General features: G+C 40.4%; 2 protein-coding genes across 2 annotated transcripts; both read left to right on the top strand.

Annotated features, from left to right (window-relative positions):
- The first annotated feature begins 18,983 nt into the window (after positions 1-18,983).
- On the top strand, positions 18,984-19,892 carry LOC141601721 (uncharacterized). The gene is made up of 2 exons (XM_074422019.1): positions 18,984-19,397; positions 19,479-19,892. The coding sequence occupies exons 1-2, from the start codon at positions 18,984-18,986 to the stop codon at positions 19,890-19,892; spliced, it is 828 nt and encodes a 275-aa protein (XP_074278120.1).
- Positions 19,893-20,405: 513 nt separating this feature from the next.
- LOC141601720 (uncharacterized) lies at positions 20,406-22,525 on the top strand. Its single transcript, XM_074422018.1, has 2 exons — positions 20,406-20,843; positions 22,421-22,525. The coding sequence occupies exons 1-2, from the start codon at positions 20,406-20,408 to the stop codon at positions 22,523-22,525; spliced, it is 543 nt and encodes a 180-aa protein (XP_074278119.1).
- Positions 22,526-22,910: the final 385 nt, after the last annotated feature.

The raw sequence follows: 22,910 nt of genomic DNA, 5'->3' as shown, positions 1-22,910 counted from the left end.
AGTCCATCTTAGGAATGAGCGTAATAAAAGTTCTATTTACCTCCTTTAGGACCCTGCCAGAATTAAGAATAGACAGCACCGCATTCGTAAACTCTTCTTTGATCATAGACCAACACTTTTGGTAAAAGCAAGCTGGAATTCCATCCGGTCCAGGTGCTTTGTAGGCACCCATTTGAAAAACAGCCCCCCGGACCTCTTTAGCTGTGAAAGGTTTATTCAACCGGTCCAAATCATCCTGCGAAACAAACCGATTAATATGTACGAGGACTTGATCAAACACAGAGCTATCCCTTACCTCCAAGTTATTCTCTGTTGCTCTGTATAGCTCCTTAAAGGTTGATAAGAATTCCCCACCTATCAGTTCTTCCTCATATAACCATGTCCCATCATCTCTCTTCAGTCCATGAATATGATTCCGACCTGCCGTACCCTTGACCCAATTGAAGAAGAATTTAGTGCATGTATCTCCATCCACCAACCATTTTACCTTTGCCCTCTGTTTCCAAAATAAACCCACGGCTTTAGCAAACTCCCGCACCTCCTCATTTACCTTAGTATACTCCCTGTCCCCACCACCCGAGCATGCCACATTCATTCCATGCTCTAATTTCCGATCAAAATCTTCCCACTTTAACTGCCAATCAGCCTTTTTATCCAGAGTCCATTTTTTCACACTTGTTCTAACTCTTGCCATCTTTCTGACGAGACGGAATGCCGGCGACCCTTTATCATTTGCACACCAAACCTTGCGAATTGTCTCCAAACAATCCTCATATTCCAAAGCCCAAGCATCAATTTTAAAAGGTTTGTGACCCCTACTCCTAGTAAGATTCAGATCTATTTCAATGGGAGCATGATCAGAAATCTGAATAGGGTAGTGCTTAATGCCCGTATCCGGGAACAGAGCCAACCAATCCTTCGACCCCAAAGCTTTGTCAAGTCGTTCATAAACTCTTTTGACCCCCTGACGGTTATTACACCAAGTAAACCGGGGACCCTTAAACGGGATGTCCACTAGCTCATTTCTAATCTTCCATGAACGGAATTCCTCCGCTCCATCAATTTTTCTTTGACTCGAACTTAGTTTATCCCAACTATAATCCACTTGATTGAAATCCCCTACCATAAGGAAAGGGTAAGTACATGTATCAAACCATTGTTCCAACTCCATAAAGACGGATGCACGCATACTAAGCGTCGGTGCATCGTAGAAAAGCACAAGATACCATAACCTTCCGTTATATTTTTCAACTACTAAAATGATAAAATTATTACAAGCCTTGACCAATTTCATCCTAGACTCCTTTCTCCATCCAACCCATAACACCCCCGAAGCCCCCACAGCATCCACCCCAAAATGATTAACAAAACCTACCGATCTAAAGATCGGGAAAACTTGGCTTGCACTACATTTAGTCTCGATTAAAAATAAGAAATCATAAAAAGTACTACCTAATAACGCTCTTATTTCAGGGATTGTAGGGGAGAGCGTATTATTAAGGCCCCTACAATTCCAAATAAGGCCCATCATGGTGAGCGAGGAGGTTGTGACGGCCCAACCTCCGCAAAGCCAAAACCATCCGCTGCCATGCCATTGACAGAGGGTTCAGAGGACTCACTAGAATCCAGCATGATCACATCTTCAATATTCACCCTAAAGCCCCAGTTCTTCTGTTTCTTCTCCTCCTTCTGAACATCATGTTCCCAGCGTCCTCTCTTAGCCATCCTCAGCAGATACTTCTTAGCATTGTCCAGGGACAACTTGGCATCTTCAGGAATAATATAATCCCCTGCTTCAGTACAGCATTTTCTCTTCCTTGCAGCAGCTATTGTATCCCTATGTTCATCACGCATATCAGAGACATGATACACATCAGCTAATCCCAACAGCCCATCAGATGTGCTTCTAATAGGTAAGGCTGCAATTTGCTTAGCTTTTGCCCCAACCTCAGGTACATCAAAAAATTTTAAGGCCTGCTTGCACTCTGGTTTTACATTCTTGACCATCTCCAGTTCCTTTTCATAAGCTTCCTGAACCAATTTCTCCAAAGGGATTAAGTTAGACGACCCCTCATCAATCTCCTTACCCTTCCTATGAATGGCTGCTGAAGCTAGAGAAATTTGCTTTCCAGCACCCACCACATCCTCATTCGAGTCCTGTTGGCCTGCATCAGAGTCTCCCTGGAATGTCATCTCGCAATTCAAGATTAATACTGCATTTAACTATCGAGGATATGATAATAATCTCCTCAGACCCCCTCTCAGAAGATGAGCCATCAGACATAAGAGCCTCATGAGCATTGAACCACTCATTTGCAAGGTCATCAGCATCAGGTCCAGAGGAAGCTTCATCATCTGCATCAGATTCGTCTATGCCTGCATTGCCATTATTATCCTCTCCTCCTGCAATCACAGCTACCTCATTCATCTGACCCAACTCTACATTATTCTCTTCATTTGCTAGACCTTGCCCTTGCCTAGAGCTTTGCCCCACCTGCCTACTCTGAGAGCCACCCGGGTAGTGATACCATAGAGGTAAGCCCTCCACAGGTAGTTCAAATGTTTGATTATAACCTCTCTGCTCATCCTCCATCCTTGCCCAATCCATGTCCCCATCAATCCTGTTGTAGATAGCTGCCTGTATCCGCTCATCTCTATCCACCAGCCCACTCAGACTGTCGTGAGTTGAATAAACAACATATGGATCTTCAGCTTGTAATTGAACCAGAACCCCCTGCTGGAGCAGATTCAGGTCCTCCTGTATCTCCATCTCCTCCCCCGCACTATGAAAGTTTTCATTGTTGTTGTCTTCTTCCACAAGCCAGCCCCCAGCACCAGGCAGGCCTCCACCCACAGGAGCCTGACTTCCAGCAGCTAAAACCACATTCTGAACAGCAGCAACAGTAGCTATTGCTTGACCATCATCATTTTCTCCTGCCTGCACATCAGACATGACCACATCTGCACCTTCATGGCCTTCAGCATGATTCTCAGCAATAATAGGTCCATGAGCATTACCCAGATTAGAACCCTGCTCCCTGGTCCCATTATCTCTACCACCAGCTCCCACTCCATTTTCAGCACCCCCTGTACCTACCTGAAACACCACAGGCCCAGCAAAAGGCTGGGCCGTGACAGCAAAGGACATACCAGGGAGCACTCGCCCCTCTGGAGTGATGCCCAGGTCAAAATCAACAGCTCTCTCAGGTGATTCCCACCTTCTCCTTCTCCTTTGTGAACCCCTTTCATTGCCAAGCTTCACCCGTGAAGAAAGGAACTTTGTGGTAGAAGGAGTAGCACGCAAATCCAGATTGAACATGGTGTGATTGCTGTTAGTCTGATACACAGGAAAACCTTTCTCCACAGTTTTATCCAACATACTATTGATACTAGTGACCACATTCATCAGAGACTCCCTACACTGAGATCCTCTATGTCCAATATTCCCACACTTGATACAATATTTAAAGACCTCCTCATACCGGAATTGCACCCACAGCAAGTATCCCCCCTCCATGGCCAGGAAAAAACCAGGCATTAAAGGCTCATTGAGCCTAAGGTAAACTTTCAATCTCAAATAATCATACTCCGGTACCAGCTCAAAGGGTTCAACAGAATATTGGTGACTGATCAACTTACCCGCAATATGAGCCACGTCCATTGTCAGGTATTCGAAGGGGAGCCCACAAACCCGTACAGCCACCTCAGCATATGGAAACCTCACAGTGCGTGGAACGGTATCACGGAACCACTTGGAGAACACCATAACAGCCCCATCAATGGTAGCTGTAGTTCTCTGAAGTAATCCCTCTCTGTCGTCCTCCTCAACACAATGGAAAACATACACCTCCCCCATACGGAAAGCAGTAATAGCACCCCTCATTGTCCACTTCCTTCTTATAACATCATTAACCAGCTCAGCCTCAAACAACTGGTAATCCACAAGTAAACCCAAAACACAGCAACTCCAAAACTCCCTTGATTTCCCTAATGCAGCAGGGTCAATATTAATCACCCCCCCAGAACGTGGATACCTCCAAATGTTAGCGTGAAATGGGTTCATAGGATGAAAATCCGCATCAGGGAAGGGTTGATGAATATTCTGGTGGTTTACACCAGACTGCTGTCCCTCAATGCCTTGCATCTCTGTAGTATAATCATTCCCTCCATTATTACCTTCAGTAGCCATACTATTGCCCGTTGGAAAATTGTAGTAAAAATTATAAGGAACCTGATCTTTATGTCTTGATTTTCTCTTAGGGTTAATAAGATTGACAAAATGAGACGAGTGAGATGAGAAGCCCACTGCCATTTAAGCGGGTATAAATAGGGAAGTAGGAACAGCCTTGATACCCGTTTCTGATAGGAATAAGCAGCGACACATCCAATCAATGCACCCAATACCCAATCAACGCAGCAATTAAACCTCGAGCCACACTCGCCTCAGCTTCCGCCAATTAAACATAATGGCACACAATGATTGTAAGAAGACGAAGGGGTGTGCTCGAAAAATCCCCAAAATAGCTGAGGAATCTAGGTTGACAACCCCCAATAAAAACCCCCAAAACTAAATGATGAGTAAGAGAAGTAATCTCACTGTAAGATTAACAATTAGAAACTGAAGCAAAAGAATAAACCTTTTGCATCCCCAATCAAAGAGAAAAGTATCTGAGAAAAAATATTGGGGATTGAAAAAGCGAGAAAAGGGAACCAAAGGGAATACAAATAAATAGCGGATTTATGATAGAGAATGTATTGAATCCAAAGACTGAAAGGATATGGAAAGATTTGAACAAAAGCTCAGCTGAAAAAATCCGACAAATAATTTAGGGTTTCGAGTACCAATTAAAACCCCCAATGCCTAATAATTACTGACTTTAATAGGATACCTGAAAAAGATTAGAATCAATAGGGACTCTTAGGTTTTAGATTTCCATTAATCAGAATAATCAATTTGAGAAAATCGAAATTTTTTTTATCGTTAGAATGAAAAGATGATCACAGTGAAGATGAAGAGGAAGCTCTCCAAGGAGAGAAAAAGCTCTCTAGAAATTTAGAGAGAGAAAATTCTTTTTAGTTTTATACTATAAAGAGAGTATATGGTGTAGTGAATAGTTGATTTAGATGTTCGAAGTATAAATTTCTTCTATAGTGAATAATGTAGTGAAAGGTTTGGATGTATGTGATTCTAAATTGGTAGATGTGATTATGTTGGATGGTTGTATCGGATATGGTTTTATTAATAAATGATTTTGCAAGTAGCTATTGAGTTTGAGCATTTAGCTTATTAGGGGCTATTGTTGAAATTTTTGTTGGTTTTTTTTTTTACAAATTGTAATTTGAAAAATGCAAAAGAGCACGAAAAACTTGAACAAAATGTGACATCGGTTGCAAGCTTTAACTTATGTCAATATGAACAACATTGACATCGGTTGATAAGGAACAACTGAAGCCAATATGGAAACAATGACATCGGTTCCTATAGGGCAACCGATGCCAATATGGGCCAATATGGTAAAATTGGCATCGGTCGTGAACCGATGCCAATTGAAATATTGGTCATTTACATCGCCTTGATTGGCATCGGTTAGAAACCGATGTCAATGGCCGTTTACAACTGATGCCAATTGCATAAATTGTAGATGGAGATGATTGGGGACTATGATATGGAGATCATCTATCATAAGGGGAAGGCTAATGTGGTTGCAGATGCTTTGAGTAGAAGAAGCGTGCATTCGTTATGCACTACCATGTCACTGATGAAATTAAAAGATAAAATGACTAAGATGGGGATCCATATGATTCACAAGGGAGATGCCATTGGGGATTTAACTATTGAGCTCGAACTTTATGATGACATCAAATGGAAACAGGTACTTGATCCCAAGATTCAGGAGTGGAAGATAGGGGTGGAGAACGGTACGGTTTCGAGATTTTCTATCCATGCAGATAGGAGTATCCGATTCGATGAGAGGTGGTGTGTGCCTAATGATGCTGAGTTGATGAAATTGATTATGATGGAGGGTCATTGCACTCCTTATTCGGTACATCCGGGAGGTGATAAGCTCTATAAGGACTTGAAGAAGATGTTATGGTGGTCCGGTATGAAGAAAGAGATAGCAGAGGAGGTTGTGGCTAGGTGTTTGACTTGCCAGAGATTTAAAGGGGAGTAGCGGAGACCACAAGGTAAGATTCAATAACTTGAGATGCCCGAATGGAAATGGAAATCGATTTCTATGGACTTTATTGTGGGGTTACCGAGAACTCAGCAGGGTAATAACATGATTTGGGTAATTGTCGATCGTTTGACAAAGTCCGCTCATTTTATTCCAATTAAAGATACTTGGAGTAAGATTCAACTGGCTCTTGGGTACATGAAGCATGTGGTAAGACTACAGAGGGTACCAATGGATATTGTGTCAGATAGAGATGTGAGGTTTATATCGTGATTTTGGCAAGAGTTGCAGGATTTGATGGGGACTACCTTAAATATGAGCACGACATTCCATCCTGTGACAGATGGTCAAACCAAAAGGACCATCAAAATCTTAGAAGATATGTTGCGAGCTTGTGTGATGGAGTTTGTTGGGAGTTGGTAGGATAGACTGGATTTGATTGAGTTTTCATACAACAACAACTACCACACGAGTATTGGTATAACACAATTCGAGGCATTGTACGAGAGGAAGTATAGGAGCCCGATTTGTTAGGATGATAGCAATGAGGCTTGGTTGTACGACCACAAAAGATATAAGATATGGTTGAACAAGTACACCTGATTCGACAAAAGATGAAAGCATCTCAGGATCGGCAAAAGAGATGTAGATTTGCATCGCAGGGATATCGAGCTTGAGGTGGGTGACAAGGTCCTTTTAATTAGTGTCACCTATGCGCGGCGTTATGAGATTTGGAAAGGGAGGGAAGTTTAGTCATAAATTTATAGGTCTATATGAGATTTTTGATCGGGTAGGTAAAGTAGCTTATCGGCTAGCTTTGCCACCATCTCTTGATCGGGTGCATAATGTATTCCATGTGTCACAACTTCAAAAGTATGTGAGTGATCCATCTCATCTATTTGAGGTGGAGAATATTGAGCTAAATGAAGCTCTCACTTATGCGGAGGTGCCAAAGGAGATATTGGATCGTAAGGTGCGCAAGATAAGGAATGGTGAAACCGTCTTGCTTAAGGTGTTATAGTCTAATCACAATGTTGAAGAAGTTACATGGGAGCCGGAAGAGGCAATGAGGTAGCATTCTCCACATCTTTTTGATCAGGTATGTTTGGTTACGGGGTCGTAACCTTTGTCTTTTAAAGGCGGTAGGAGATAATCGCATGTGTTTTGGTAGTTTTGAGGTCAGTTTGGTTGCGTTTCGAGTTGTGTGCTCAAAGTTTGATTATGGTTGGGAGTATGGTTGCTGTCTTTCGAGTTGAGTGTTCTTTTCAAGTTGGGTGTTCTTTTCGAGTTGTGTGGTTAGTAGGTTGGGTTATGCATGGTTGTAACAAGTATGGTGTGAACTTTGGGAACGAAGTTCGCTTTTGAGGGAAGACTATAATACCACAGAATTTTGGACACAGTGAACTCGGTCGAGTAGGCTGTACTCGACCGAGTGGATCGTCGAGTGGTTTTAGACAGGCTACTGTTTTGGGTGCACTCGGCCGAGTTGTGAGGAACTCGGTCGAGTAGGGCGTACTCGGCCGAGTACATCAGGTACTCAACCGAGTACCCGGTCTGACGGGTTATTTTCAGCAGTTTGATTAAAATGATAAGAGATTTATATATTTCGCTAATCACTTCGCTAATCATTCTTCTGAAACCTAAAAACATTTCTAATCTTATCCCTAATCATCCTAATCATATACTAGCATCTTTTGGGTGGATTGTTAAGCATTTGGAGTCCGTAGTTCCGTGATTTACCGCATTACTAAGTATTTGTTATCTCTAATCAGTTTTAATAACTTTTGTTTAGGATTAATTAAACCCTAATCTAAGTAATTAAGGAAAATGGTTTAGTTAGGAATTTATCTTGATGCTAGAATTGTTGTGTATGAATGTTAGGTGGAGATTTCGTAGAGGAGCAGTTCTAGCTTGTATATTTTTTATTTGTAGAATTTGTGAATAAGGAAAGGTTTCCCTACTCAGTCTTTTGTACGTTTGATTACAAGTATTGTGATATTGTGTGATTATTTGTTGTGATGGTATTGTGGAGATTGGTTGTTATTGGCATCATTCGTATTGATTGTGAATCCATTGTCGGGAGATGGTCTTCACCCTTATGTTTGCCTCTTGTGGCTCCCATCACAAGGGGGATGTTCACATTAATGATCTGAGATCGCTCGTTGCGATGAGCGGGGCTTAGGTGGTAAGGCTGCAGTCTTCTACTGGCGGTGTTGGTACCTATTGCGATGGATTACCTGGCAGATCTGGGCCACGGCTCATATAATGTACTTGATGGTTGGAGATTGTGTTGTTACAGGATTGCGTGGATGGTTTATTGTTTTTATTGTAGCTATGTTTATTGTGCAGTTTACTGACCCCTTTTCCGTTGTTACAAAACCTGCGGTGATCCATTGGGGGAATGGTGAGCAGATATCTAGCAGGTTTTGGTTGTTTGAGCTCTCTTGCGGGATGGATGGGATGTCGCTGAGTCTAGCTTTTTTCATAGCTTCCGCTGATCGCTAGTAGATTTTATTTTATGACAATTGGTTGTATTCACTTTTCATTTGAGGTTTTGGAGTTTATAACTTTAAGTTATTCTACTTTATATACTTCCGTTTCATTATGGTATCTATGGTGCTTACTACCTCGGCTAACCGAGATGGTAGCACTCCCGTTTGCTAAGGTAGGCCTTGGTAAGGCACTTTGATAGATGGGGGTGTTACACTAGATTTATTCAATGCAGAAGTTAAAATTTGAGAAAATAAAATCGAGTCCGGAATTTTCAGAGCATCACCATTATCATCTGAATCCTCCTAAGATGAAGGGACAGAAGAAGAAAACTACGCCTTAGGGGGACGACCACGTTGTTTGGTCGCCATTGGAGGTGAATGAAGATTGCTTGAAGGATAAGACAAACGATTAGTTTCAGTGCATTCTCTCTCTCTCTCTCTCTCTCTCTCTCTCTCTCTCTCTCTCTCTCTCTCTCTCTCTCGTCTATACACTTTAAAGTGATGGTATTAACAATTATCATTTTATTAACTCTAACTTATAATCTTTTAATTAAAATAAATTTATATTGTTATAAAATTATAAAGTACAAATTGCTCAATCTTCATTGGTGCTATTATTTGAAAAATCATCAAAATAATTTAAAAATTTTATAAAACGAAATCATTTGTTTTATAGCAAACAAGTACTTTTCTGTAAGATAGGCATTTTATGATATCACTCAATTCTCTCAATTACTTTTGCATTTGAATCCCTATCATCTAAAAGATTAGGTGTTTTCACAATTTTTCTCTCCAAAACAACATCTTCTTAAATAAGAAAACCAATTATAATTAATGCATTCACTAAATAAGGAGATTAATAATTACTTATTTCATTAAATTATCTTTTCATTAAAATTAAATTCATCATCAAATTATATTATTTGCACTAAACTTTATCTATAATATTTTAATCAAAATATAAATAAAATTTATATAAAGATATAATTGTCAAATATTAATTGCTTATTGTTGATGATTATTTGAGGATGACTTGAACTTATGTATAAAAACTGCAATCACTATTGGTACTTTCGTGGCAAAAAAATTGAGAGAATTTGTAAATTAAAATCATTAGCTTCGTGATATAAAAATATTTTATGTGAAATACATCTTTAGCACATTACTAAATTCTCTTGATTTAGAGGGTGTTTGGTGAACGGCATATTGGCAAATTTTTAGTGTTTGGTAAACAACATATTGAAACAGCACATTTGGAGTCAATATGTGAGAGATCCCTGAAAAAAATCTCCTTTTTGAAATGAGTTTTTTGTCAAAAACTACCTAATATTCACCTCATTTTCATAAATACTACCTAAAGTTTTTAATTTTGCGAAAAACTACCTATATTTTCTTGACTTTTGTCGTACACTACCAGATTGGAAAATCCGATCAAATTAGACAAAATTCTAACTTGAAAACATTATTTTTTGCATTGAACATACATTATTTACTATAATTAACCACCGCCAACTATTTTGATTAGCTCTACTAACACATTTATTTCAATTTTTTTTACTACAATTTTGACTAGTTTGGCCGAGATTGTGGCTAATTTGGACAAAATTATGATTAATTCGATTGGCATTTTGACTTATTTGTCGGAATTTTAGTTAATTTGGAAAAAAAATGTCGAATTTGCTCATTAATTTCGATTTGGTAGTTTTCGACAAAAGTAAGAAATTATTAGGTAGTTTCTCGCAAAATTAAAAACTTTAGGTAGTATTTATGAAAATAAGGTAAATGTTAGGTAGTTTTTGACAAAAAACTCTTTTGAAATAAGTAATAATATGGAGTCGCCAGTAGGTTTTATAAAAAACATACAAAAATATTTTTGACAGAAAATGCCCCTTTTGATCCCTGGTATGGGGACTGATCCGTCACTCCGGTCTGAACCAAAGATTGCGGATTCGGGGGTAAAGGTACGGTCAGGGAAGGTGTTAGGCACCCGGACCGCCCATCAAACTGAGGGCCTCTATTTTTTATTTGTAATATTATATATTTGACGAAATAAAGACAAAGAAAAGAAAGTTAAAAACAAACTTTATACAAGACGATATAAATTATATACAAGGACAAATTAACTAGGTTAGTTTATATACAATTATACAGATAATACGATAAGTAAAGAAAATAATAAATAAAAGATGAATAAAAAGAGTAAAGAAAACTTATTCGATATTGGTACCCTTAGGCCTATTTGGATGTTGACTATGAATGAATTTCGACTTCATCGTAAATGAATGGCTCTTATGCGCTTGTATGGAACTGGGACGATTTAATGTGTGTTGTTTGATTTTGAAAATGGGATAATATATTTGAGACGGTATCTGATAGAGTATTGAATTATTGATCTGGTTGGTCTGATTTTATGTGTGTCGCTCCGTTCTCTTGCTTGTATTTCCGTCTGTCCCTCTTCGCGTGTCTCTGACTCACTATTTATACTTTTTTCGTGCTTCCCTTGAAATCTGAAATCATAACAAGCCACAAACTATATGCATCCTTATCATGGGCAAATGATAATGTTTGCTTTTATTTGATAAAATTTCCATGTGATTTTCTATGAAAGCGTATCACAAAATAATTCACCTCGGCTAGAATTTGGAATTTGCTTGCCAATTGACTTTTACACATTCAGTTCGAGATTGGACTTGGGGCTACCATACTCGCGCATTATTGAACACTAAGGTGGGCTTTTTCTAAGTAATTTACTCTGTTGGACCAATCGGTGGTGAATCATTATCCATGTCATCAATAAGATGCTCATGACTACACACAATTAACTCTCGAGTCGATAAGTGGTGTATTGTTAGCTTGGTTTATTTATACGAATTAAGTCAGTTAGATGAATAACAACGGATGGTATAAGAGTGGTTTTATGCCATTTTAAATGGTTTTATGGAATATAAGCGTAAAAAGCTGTTAATTATAACATTGTCAATTTTCATTTAGTCATTAAATTTTAGCTTCATCATCGGATACCCGTAAGGCTAGCAGACAACTTTGAGGTGTCTACAATATGTTGTTTTACAATATGCTGCTTACCCCAACATATTGGTTAGCATATTCTAAACTAGGAAATTTTACTATATTTTACAAACAAAACTAAAAATATACTAATCGTAATCTGCCAGTTACCAAACACTCAAATTAATTCTTCTAATTATAATATGCTTTCTTAAAGTTTATTTTTTTATGTTTAAGTGAGTGAGTTCAGAAACTTTATGGTATAACTCAAATTCTTTAAAACAGAACTCGAAAACTTTATTACAAAGTAGGATTTTACACCACAAGTTGTACTACAACTGATTGTGTAGTTTATTAACTGTGACGAGATATATGAACAGTTAATGTGATACTGGTTGGAACCTTAGAATTAAGGGGTTCACTATGTTTCAAGCTGTTAAAAAATTAAAAAACTTGAAAAATCCTTTGAAGAAATTGAACCACCAACATTATGGAAATATTGAGGCTGCCACTCATGTTGATGAGCATCTCCTTCATGAAATCCAGAAGAAGTTGCATACAGCACCTGATAACTTATCTTTACAGAGTGAGGAAAGACTGGCTGCTAAGGCTTTTAGTGATCTGGATGAGGCTAGGAGAAGCTTCCTTGCTCAAAAAGCCAAATTGCAATGGCTCAATAATGGGGATGACAACACCCATTATTTCCATTGTTCCATTAAAACTAGAAGGAATCATAATAAGATCTTGATAAGTAAAGCTATGCAAGGGAGAATGTGTGATACTATTTCAGATATTGAGTAGGCCATTATTAACTACTATGTTTCTCTCCTTGGTAGTGATAAACCTGTAACTCCAGTGTGTAAAAAGATCTTTGGCTATGGCAAGCTGGTCATAGAGGAACAAGCTACCTCTTTGATCATAGATATTACCACAGAGGACATTAAGAACTCTCTCTTCTCCATTCCACCTGACAAGGCTCCTGGCCCAGATGGTTTTATAAGCCAATTCTTCAGAGATGCTTTTGAGGTGGTTGGACCTGATCTAATACAAGTCGTGAAGGAATTTTTTCTTAATGGTAAGCTTCTTAGGCAACTCAATGCTACAATCATTGCTCTCATTCCAAAAAAGACTGATCCTGAAACAGTTATGGACTTTAGACCCATTGTCTGCTGCAATGTGGTCTATAAGTGTATAACTAAAATTATATGCACTAGAATGAATGAGGTCTTGGGTAGTATTAGTCACAATCAAAGTGCTTTCATCAAAGGAAGAGACATTGTGGACAATGTCCTTATCTGTCAGGACCTGGTAAGGCTTTACAACAGGAAGTGCTGCTCTCCCAGGGCTCTCATGAAAATTGATCTAAGAAAAGCGTATGATTCTATTGAATGGAGCTTCATAAGAGAGCTACTTACTAGTTTGAATTTCCCTGCAAAAATGGTGAAATGGATTATGGCTTGTGTCACAACCCCATCTTTCTCTCTGTCCTTAAATGGCTCCCAATTTGCCTATTTTGCTGGTAAAAGAGGGATAAGACAGGGGGACCTAATGTCACCTCTGATCTTCACCCTTTGTATGGAGTATCTGACTAGAATTCTCTCTGTGGTCACCAAGAAACCAGGCTTCAAGTTCCACCCTCTTTGTAGGAGCCTGAGACTTTGCCATCTGAGCTTTGCTGATGACCTCTTCCTATTTAGTAGAGGGGATCATTTCTCAATCAAGGTTCTCATGAGAGCCATGAAAAATTTTGAACTTACTTCTGGTTTAGCTGTCAATCAAGATAAGTCTGAGATTTATATGAATGGTGTTTGTTATGCTGATAAATGCAAAATTCTTCAGATGTCTGGTTTTGTTGTTGGTGTGTTCCCTTTTAAATATTTAGAGATCCCTATCTCCTATAAAAGGCTCTCTGTTGGGGATTGTAATAAATTGGTGGAAAGGATTGTTTCTAGGATTAGGAGTTAGGGAGCTAGGAGACTGAGTTATGCAGGTAGAATGATGCTCATTCAAGCTGTATTATCACAAATACATTCATACTGGGCCAGAATCTCCCTCCTTCCCACAACCGTCATTAAAAAAATTGAAGGGATTTGTAGGAATTTTCTCTGGTCATGATATGATGAATTCAAAACTCCTCAAGTTTCATGAGACCAGTGTTGCAATAGCAAGAAGAATGGTGTATTGGGCTTCCTGAATTATGCAGATTTGAATAAGGCTTGCATTGCTAAATTCACTTGGTGGATTGCCAATAAGGAGGACCACTGATGTGAACATTATTTGCGCACATTTAGTCCCCTAATTGAGCCTATTTTGCATACTATTATAACATTCTATGGCCATTTTATCCGTCAAAACCTTCCTATTTGCTTTTCTATCGCATTCCATATGTTTTGTAGAAAAGGAGATAATAAGGCGGAAATTCCCGTCTTTCGTGCATATTTGGAAGCTTATTGATGATATTATATGGACTAGTATGAAGAGGAGGCAAGAATGATGACCAATGATGTAGGAATAAAGAGTATATAGAAGGGTCATAAGGTTTAAAGCAAGGAGGAAAAGCAAGGAAGCCATTCATGAAGAAAATTGCTCGGAACGCAAACCAAGAGTTGCTCCTTTGGCTCTGAAAATATGTTAGATGGAACGGCGTCGAAAAATCAAGCGATCTAGGCTTTTGAATCACTCCAATAGGAGTCCGGATGAGAAAATGACGTCCGTTTTACAATCCGAGGTCAAACAAAGAAGCTGTTCGGGAATCCGCGCGTCCCGAGACAAATCCGCCCGTCTTCCCTACAAGACGCCCGTCTTTTGGCTGGGAAAAACAAGAAATTTCGCTGGAAGAGAATCCGCCCGGATTCCCTACAATCCGCCCGGATTCCCCTGCCACAATCCGCCCGGATTCCCCTACCTGAATCTGCCCGTCCCGACACCAATCCGCACGGATTCCTCCACAGCACAATTTCGTCTTCTCCAAGCTACAAAGAAAGAAGCCCTTCCTTCGAAAAATACCGGCTCCTCCTTGCTCAATCTAAAAAGTGTAATTACTCTATCTTTGCCCAATCCTTGGAGGAACATCCAAGGGCATGGTTTTACAACCTAGATCTAAATAATTATCCCACATTCGAAGATCTAATTACTGAGTTCTTTAGGCATTATGCTAACAATGCCGAAATCCAGACAACAATGAGGACTCTCGAGGTTATGACCCAGAGAGAAAAGGAATGCTTTACTAATTTTCTGGCTCGTTGGCACGCTGAAAGCGTGAAATTGACCAAGAAACCCGAAAAGGTCGATATGGTCGATAAGTTTGTAAAAAATCTGCAACCAGCTTACCGTAGTGAGCTAAAATATCAAAACTTCAGCACATTCAAAGACTTGACTCGAATTGGGAGGAAAATCGAAGATGACCTCCGTACGGCGGAGTTTTCTAAGCCCAAGGGATACCCCGGGGCTTCCTCCTCTAAATCGAAAGCAACTACTAGTGCTAATCATGTTCAAGATATTAATTTCCTAGGAGGAACTTCCAGGAAACCACAACGCTCTACTCCAAGAGTGTTTAATGACATTAGGTGTACTTATACAAATGCCCTTGAAAGACTCAAGGACCAAGGGAAGCTAAACCCAATCGGCCCAACTCCTCAACCACCCTTGGAACAACGACCCAAATGGTACAGGCCGGAGGCATACTGTGCCTACCACCAAGGGAAGGGACACGATACAGAAAAATATTTCCGCCTCAAGCATGAAATCCAAGATATGATTGAGAATGGAATAATCCCAATACCCACTGTGAAGCCTAATAATGTCACCAATCCATTTGGGGATCATTCAAATGCGGTGTTCGTCGAAGACAACATCGGTGTGTCCCACCTAATCCGTCCTACATGCCGCCTAAATGGTTTTCTTGTGGGGAAACGCTTCATCGATTGCTCTAATATCTCCCAAGCATAGAGAATGAAGTTCGATTTGGGGATTTTGCCATCGACTATACCCCTTACATTCTCAGAAGTGCCAACGAAATCAGTGGCATCTGGGATGATGTGTACCTTGAGAAAGGCGCAGCAATCCCCTATACTCGGGACGAAGTCCAAAAACTAAGGAAAGAGGCTCTCGAGTCCAATCACTTGACACGAGCTGCCCGCCCATTTCGAGTGGAAAAGGCCACCAATGCTCCAACTGCACAAGCTAAGGAACCTACTGTAGTCGAGGCCCTTAGTGAGGGGATAACCCAAGAGGTCCCTCTCATTAAGCAGCTACAAAAGACTAAGGCCGATGTTTCTATCTGGGAGCTCATTTTGAGTTTATTTGAACATCGACAAGCCCTATTACAAGCACTAATGAGCATGAACGTGTCTCCAAAAATTGCTCCAAATGACGTGGTGGCCCATGTTGTCCAAAATCCACCACGACTTGTCAATGCGGTAACCTTTTCTGATGAGGATCTACCCTCTATAGGGCCCAAACACGGCCTAACCATGTACATTGTTGTGACATGTCTTCAAAAGCATGTCCATATGACCCTTGTCAATGACCGGTCAGCTATTAATTTTATACCACTAAGGACAACACACGTTTTGGGCCTTGACATAAAGGACCTCACTCCAACCACTCAAACAGTTCGAGCCTTTGATGGGACGATTCGCAGGGTAATCGGGATTGTCGACCTAGTAGTTCTAACTGGGCTCATTGAAAGGAAGGTTAGTTGTCAGGTCATTGATGTGGCCTCATCCTTCAACTTATTACTTGGAAGGCCTTGGATCCATGGAGCGAAAGCTTTATCCTCCACTTTGCATAGAAAAATCAAAATCCCTCTCAAAGGAGAAATTATCACCATCGATGCTACCCCTATCGTAGTAACTGGGGGGGATCTGGCCTCAGAAGTAACACTCGATACCTCAAATGATGCTTGCGGGTTCGAAGTTATAAACGTCATCGACTCTTGTCCTGAATTAGAAAACATGGACTTGTATACTAGAAGTCACGTCTGTGAAACCATTCTCAAGACTGGGAAGTACTTTGGTTTCTCTATATACCCTCGAAAAGAGGATACCTTGGTACTAAAGGGTGTGGTCCCTAAAGGAACGACGTTCGGGTTGGGATACGAGCCCACTGAACAAGATCTCAAAAAGAAAAGAAGGACGATTACAGACCGAAAAACTTATCCACTAACACTGAATGGATACTTCGTGAAAGCCGGAGAAGCAGAACGTTGTCTCGACTTTCCCGAACCTCTTTTTGACGAAAAGAGTAAGAAGTTGGTCCCTGGAATTGAAATATTCCAAGATTGTCACTACATTCCAGAAGATGTTCTATCCGTGACACCCAAAAAGACCGAACCTACCCCAGTCGAAGACGGGAATGCCTTAGGTCTCCTTTTTAGGGAAGAGAGAGAAATGGAAAAACCAAACGAAGAGTTGGTTTATATAATCCTACGAAGCGATAGGTTTGATCCCTCTACCCTCATCACTAATGTAGCTCCTAAAGGGACTATATCGAGATGAAGGAAAACTACTAAATGGACTGACAACGGAGGTTTTCTCTTCAAGCTGACCACAGGAGAAGGAGAGATGCTTAATCCAGATGATGATTCTGAGTCTGAGTCCGAGTCTGAGTCTGATAAGAGTCTTATGGTTGAGTCTAAAGAATCGAGTGTTGAAAACACCCCTTCCCCAGTCTTTCCTTCTGATGTACCTCCCCCTAGCTCTGGTATTCCAGGGCCTGTCCCGAATGCCACCCTCATTCCGCCGCTGATCTCTGATCAGTTGGCCCAAATGTTAGCACATTTCGAGCAGTTTCAAATTAATAATAAGATGAACCAGTTTGCTTACGACTCGTCTCCTTTACATTGCAATCCCATTTCTGAAAAATGTTTGTTTTAATAATGACTTTGAGAATGAGGGCTGGAAGGGACATGTTGAAGAAGAGGAAGAGGAGATAGTACCACCTCGGCAATTGTTTAAGGGTTTGGAGGAATACGACCAAAGAAACTCTGTTATCGAAGATACGGAAACCATCAATATAGGAACCACCTTAGAACCCAGAAAAATCAAAATAGGTACCACTCTAGATCCTACAGAAAAACAAGGGTTCGTAGATTTTCTAAATGAGTTCAAATATGTCTTTGCATGGTCTTATAGAGACATGCCAGGAATCGATAGGGAAATTGCTGAACACAAAATCCCAATCAAGCCAGGGTTCAAACCAATAATCAAACAAAAATTACGTAGAATGCATACTGAGTGGTCTTTGAAAGTCAAAGAAGAAATTGATAAACAACTCAAGGCCGGGTTTATTAAAAGTATCCGAGTATTCAGATTGGGTAGCCAATGTAGTACCAGTACCTAAGAAGGATGGGAAAGTCCGTGTGTGTGTGGACTTCCGGGATTTGAACAAAGCCATTCCGAAAGATGACTTTCCATTACCTCACATCGATATCTTGGTTGACAATACCGCGAATCATGCCCTACTATCTTTCATGGATGGGTATACCGGATACAATCAGATAAAGATGGCCGAGGAAGATATGCACAAAACCGCGTTTATCACGCAATGGGGAACCTATTGTTACACGGTAATGCCGTTTGGGTTGATAAATGTCGGGGCAACGTACCAAAGAACCGCGACAACGTTATTGCACGATATGATGCATAAGGAAGTCGAGGTGTATGTCGATGACATGATTGTGAAATAAAAGGAACGTGACGGTCATCCAAAGGCCTTACGAAAATTCCTTTAAAGATTAAGGAAATATAACATGAGGTTGAACCCTCAAAAATGCGCCTTCGGGGTTACTTCCGGGAAGCTCCTGGGTCACATCGTCAGCCAGCGTGGTATTAAGATTGATCCTTTGAAAATAAAGGCCATTATGGAAATGCCTCATCCTAAAACTGAGAAAGAAATTCGAAGTTTCCTGGGTCGAATCCAATATATAAGCCGCTTTGTCTCGAAGTTGACAATGATATGTGAACCGATCTTTAAGAAATTGAAAGTCGGAGAACACGAGATGTGGGATGACGAATGTCAAGCCGCATTTGACAGGATCAAAGAAGTTATGTCTGCTGCACATATGCTTAGTCCATCCATAGCCGGATTGTCACTATCCTTGTATCTAACAGTAACAGATACCGTGATGGGAGCAATGTTGGCCCAAATTGTGGAAAAAGAAGAAAGGGCAATTTACTACATTAGTAAAAAATTCTTAGAATATGAAGCTAAGTACACCACGTTATAAAAAATATGCCTAGCCCTAGTCTGGGCAACAAAGAAGCTGAGATACTATATGTTGTGTTATAGTGTCAGTATATACTCCAGAATGGATCCAATCAAATACCTATTTGAAAAACCAGTATTAAATGGCAGAATGTCGAGATGGACTCTCATGTTAACTGAATTCGATCTTAAGTACGTACCCTTGAAGGCAATGAAAGGAAGGGTTGTCGCCGACTTCCTCGCTGACAATCCAATAGAGGAAGACAGTGTTACGGACATGTGGTCTTTCCCAGATGAAAACGTGGTTCATGTCGAAGACGAAGTATGGGATCTTTATTTCGATGGAGCATCGAGTAACATGGGATCTGGGGTCGGAATCCTCCTCATTTCACCAAAGGGAGAACATGTACCTGTATCCATCAAGTTAGATTTCCTCGCCACCAACAATGCTGCTGAGTACGAACCACGCCTACTGGGTTTGCGCAGTGCTATCAGTCTAAATATAAAGAAGTTACTGGTACATGGTGACTCATCTTTAGTCATTAACCAAGTAACAGGGTCGTGGAAAATCAAAAGTAATAGTCTGGCACCTTACTAGGCTAAGATAGAGGAATTGGAAAAGTATTTCGAGAAAATACACTATGTCCATTTACCCAGAGAAGAGAATCAATTCGCTGACGCTCTGTCTAAGTTGGCAGCATGGGCTAACATCCCAGATCATATAGACAGCATGCCACTATGTGTCGAACGAAGATCGGCACCATCATACATAAATGAGATTAATGGCACTGAGAAAGATGAGATCGAACCTTGGTACACATCAATCTTGAAATTCAAAGACACAGGAGAATACCCTGACAACCTCGATGCTTGGAGAAAGCGGGCATTATGGATAATGGAGGGCAACTATACAAAAAGACCGCGCAAGGTGTCTTATTGCGATGTATTGATCAAAAGACAGCCGACAAAGTCATGGAGGAGGTTCATGACCGGGAATGTGGGCCCCATATGAATGCTCACATGTTGACTCGTAAGATCATGAGACTTGGTTATTACTGGACCACAATGGAAGCATATTGCCGACATTATGTTCGACATTGCCACAATTGCTAGATATTTGCAAATGTACAGCATGTACCACCCTCTATGTATGCTATATACCATGACATCACCTTGGCCTTTTTCAACCTGGGGGATCGACATTATCGGAAAGGTCAACCCTTCTGGGTCAGGAGGACATTGTTTCATTTTGGTCGCAATCGACTACTTCACGAAGTGGGTAGAAGCCAAGTCTTATAAAGTGCTAAAAGAAAACCAAGTAGCACAGTTCATTCAAAAAGAGATCATTTGTCGATATGAGACACCCCACAAACTCATCAGTGATAATGGGACTCATTTCCAAGCTGAAACGGAGGTTATACTAGAAAAGTATAAAATCAAGCACCATAAGTAATCACCATACAGGCCACATACAAATGGGGCTGTAGAAGCTGCCAATAAAACACTTATAGCCATTTTGAGGAAAATGTCTGATAACTATAAAGATTGGCCATTGAAGATACCCTTTGCCTTGTGGGGATATAGAACTTCAATCAGAACAGCCACGGGGGCAACCCCGTACTACTTGGTTTATGGGATGGAGGCAGTTCAGCCCATAGAACTAGAGGTACCATCCCTAAGGATATTACTCGAGAGCCAAGTTCCTGAAGTAGATTGGGTCCAAGCTAGATATGACTCTTTGGTTTTACTGGATGAACGACGCTTGAACGCATTGTATCAGGTTCAACTCTATCAGAAAAGGATAGAAAGGAATTTTAATAAGAAGGTGAAACCTAGAAAAATCAAAGAAGGAGATTTGGTATTGAAATCGGTTCGTGCACTACTGCCAGTAGACCTGAGGGGTAAATTTAAACCAAATTGGGCAGGCCCGTATTTGGTGAAAAGAATTCTGACAGGAGGAGCGGTTCGGCTGACTGATCTAGATGGAAACAACTTTTCGAATCCTACAAATGTGGACCAACTGAAAAAATACTATCCCTAAAGACCTCATTCTGAAATGTTATGAAATAAAATTCGGATTACATTTGTATTTGAGTCTAGTTTCAAAGTCTGACATTCGTTATCTCTGTATTATGAATTATGAACTACGAACTCGGTTTGATTCTGTTGAAAAGCAGATACGTAGGCAACTCTTTAAAAGAGTAAAACCGAAAAAATGTAATTCTAAATGGAAAACTAGGAATTTCTAATAAATAATATTTCCTTTATTTATTTCAATAATTCCGGACGAAGCCCATGGTGTCTAAACCATCTAATAATAATAAAACATAATATAATAGCTACCTATCCCTCCTATAGCCGAGTCATGTAAACCATCACGAAACTAAGTCTCACCTATCTTCACTCTAGCCCGTTTCTTTGGAGGAACTGCACTTTCTTCATGCCAGCCCAGTCTGTCTTTTGCACTTGGTCGGGGACCCAACCTGTCAGCCAATGTCGGCCAATCATCAGCCTTTACCCCCAATCTTTTCCAAACACTTGAGACCTTAGGATCATCTTTAGGGTTTTTGTCAGTTTAAGGTTCAGACTCGGTCGCAGTTAAATTCATTTCAAAGAATGCTCGATTTTTGAGGCTTTTCTCATGGTACTTCCAGTCTACAACATCATCCTTCTGAAGTTTCCTTCTGATTTCGGGGGAAGTTTCTTTGACCCATCTTAAATATGAAGGAGACACCCATGTCGAGGGAATTAGCTTGGGCACGCGCTATAAAGTCCTACGGTGCCAGGCATAGAGCCACGCCTGGCAACGAGAGTGAGTGAGTTTGAAGGGCAGTCCTGGGGCGGTTTCCATCAAGGGAATCATTTGTGGCCGGCCAAATTTGTCGAAGAACACGGTCCGGATAAATATAGATAAGGTGATCCAAGCCCAATAGAGGAATATTTCTTGTCTTATCAGCATCAGAAAGGCCTGTGAAAGAGTCTATAGCCAGCCCGGGTAAGACCCACCGAACATGGGACCCTACACCAGTAGTCAGAAGTCACGAGTCTCACCCTTTTGTCGCATTTCAAAATGCAAATCAAGTCTACCATATCCTTTCCCTTTTGAAAATCGGGATTTCAAAAGCTTTTTTCAAAGAGAGATGATCATGTCCATTTTCAAAATGTTTATCCGGGTCGATGACCCATTTTCATTTCCATTTTCAAAATTTCCATTTCCATTTCTATTTTCAAATGTCTATCCGGGTCGATGACCCATTTTCAAATCCAATTTCAAAATGCTTATCCGGTTCGATGGCCCATTTTAAAATCCTTTTTCAAGGATCGATGATCCAAATAGCAATACATCCCCAGCATGAAAATATTTTTTTCAAAATCCAGGCCTAAGGCCCATTTCAACAATGGTTGTTTCAAATCCAAGCTTCAGGTCGATGACTCAGTTTATCAAAAGGTTTCAACTTTCAAAGATCGGTGATCTAAATGTGTGCTTATACGATAATATGATTATTGTTGTATTTGTTTTCCATGTTTCGAATGTAACAGGAAATGCTTCAACTGAGGGCTCTAAAGGCTTCGCCTTTAGACCCATTGCAACTGGGGGCTCTGAAGCCGTTGGCTTCAGAGACCATTATCAAAATCAACGGATGACATCCACAATCCAAATCAAGTCAAATTCAAATCGATCCAAGTCAATACAAAGTGGAGGAACTCCACAGCTGAAGGCAAAGTTTTGAAGGAATGGTAACCTTTGGAAAACACCATTCCATTCTGGGCATAGATTAACAGAATGCATGCCAGCACTGTCGTACTACGATACGGGTTTGATTCCGTCACAACGGATACGTAGGCGCCTAAGGATAAGGCTCAACTCACCACCTTTTCAATGGGTCGATGACCACCGATGATTAATCCCCAACGAAGCTTCGGGTATGATCTCTTCTTATGGCTGGCGAGCTTATATACGCAAGTCTAATGGACTATAAATGACCCGCGGAATCCTCGGGTCGAGAGGGACCTGGGGTATACTTTGACT

The sequence above is a fragment of the Silene latifolia genome, chromosome 9, assembly GCF_048544455.1.
Source record: "Silene latifolia isolate original U9 population chromosome 9, ASM4854445v1, whole genome shotgun sequence".
NCBI classification, from domain to species: Eukaryota; Viridiplantae; Streptophyta; class Magnoliopsida; order Caryophyllales; family Caryophyllaceae; genus Silene; species Silene latifolia.
Note: the sequence above shows the minus strand (reverse complement) of the source record. Positions and strands in the feature narration are given on the sequence as shown.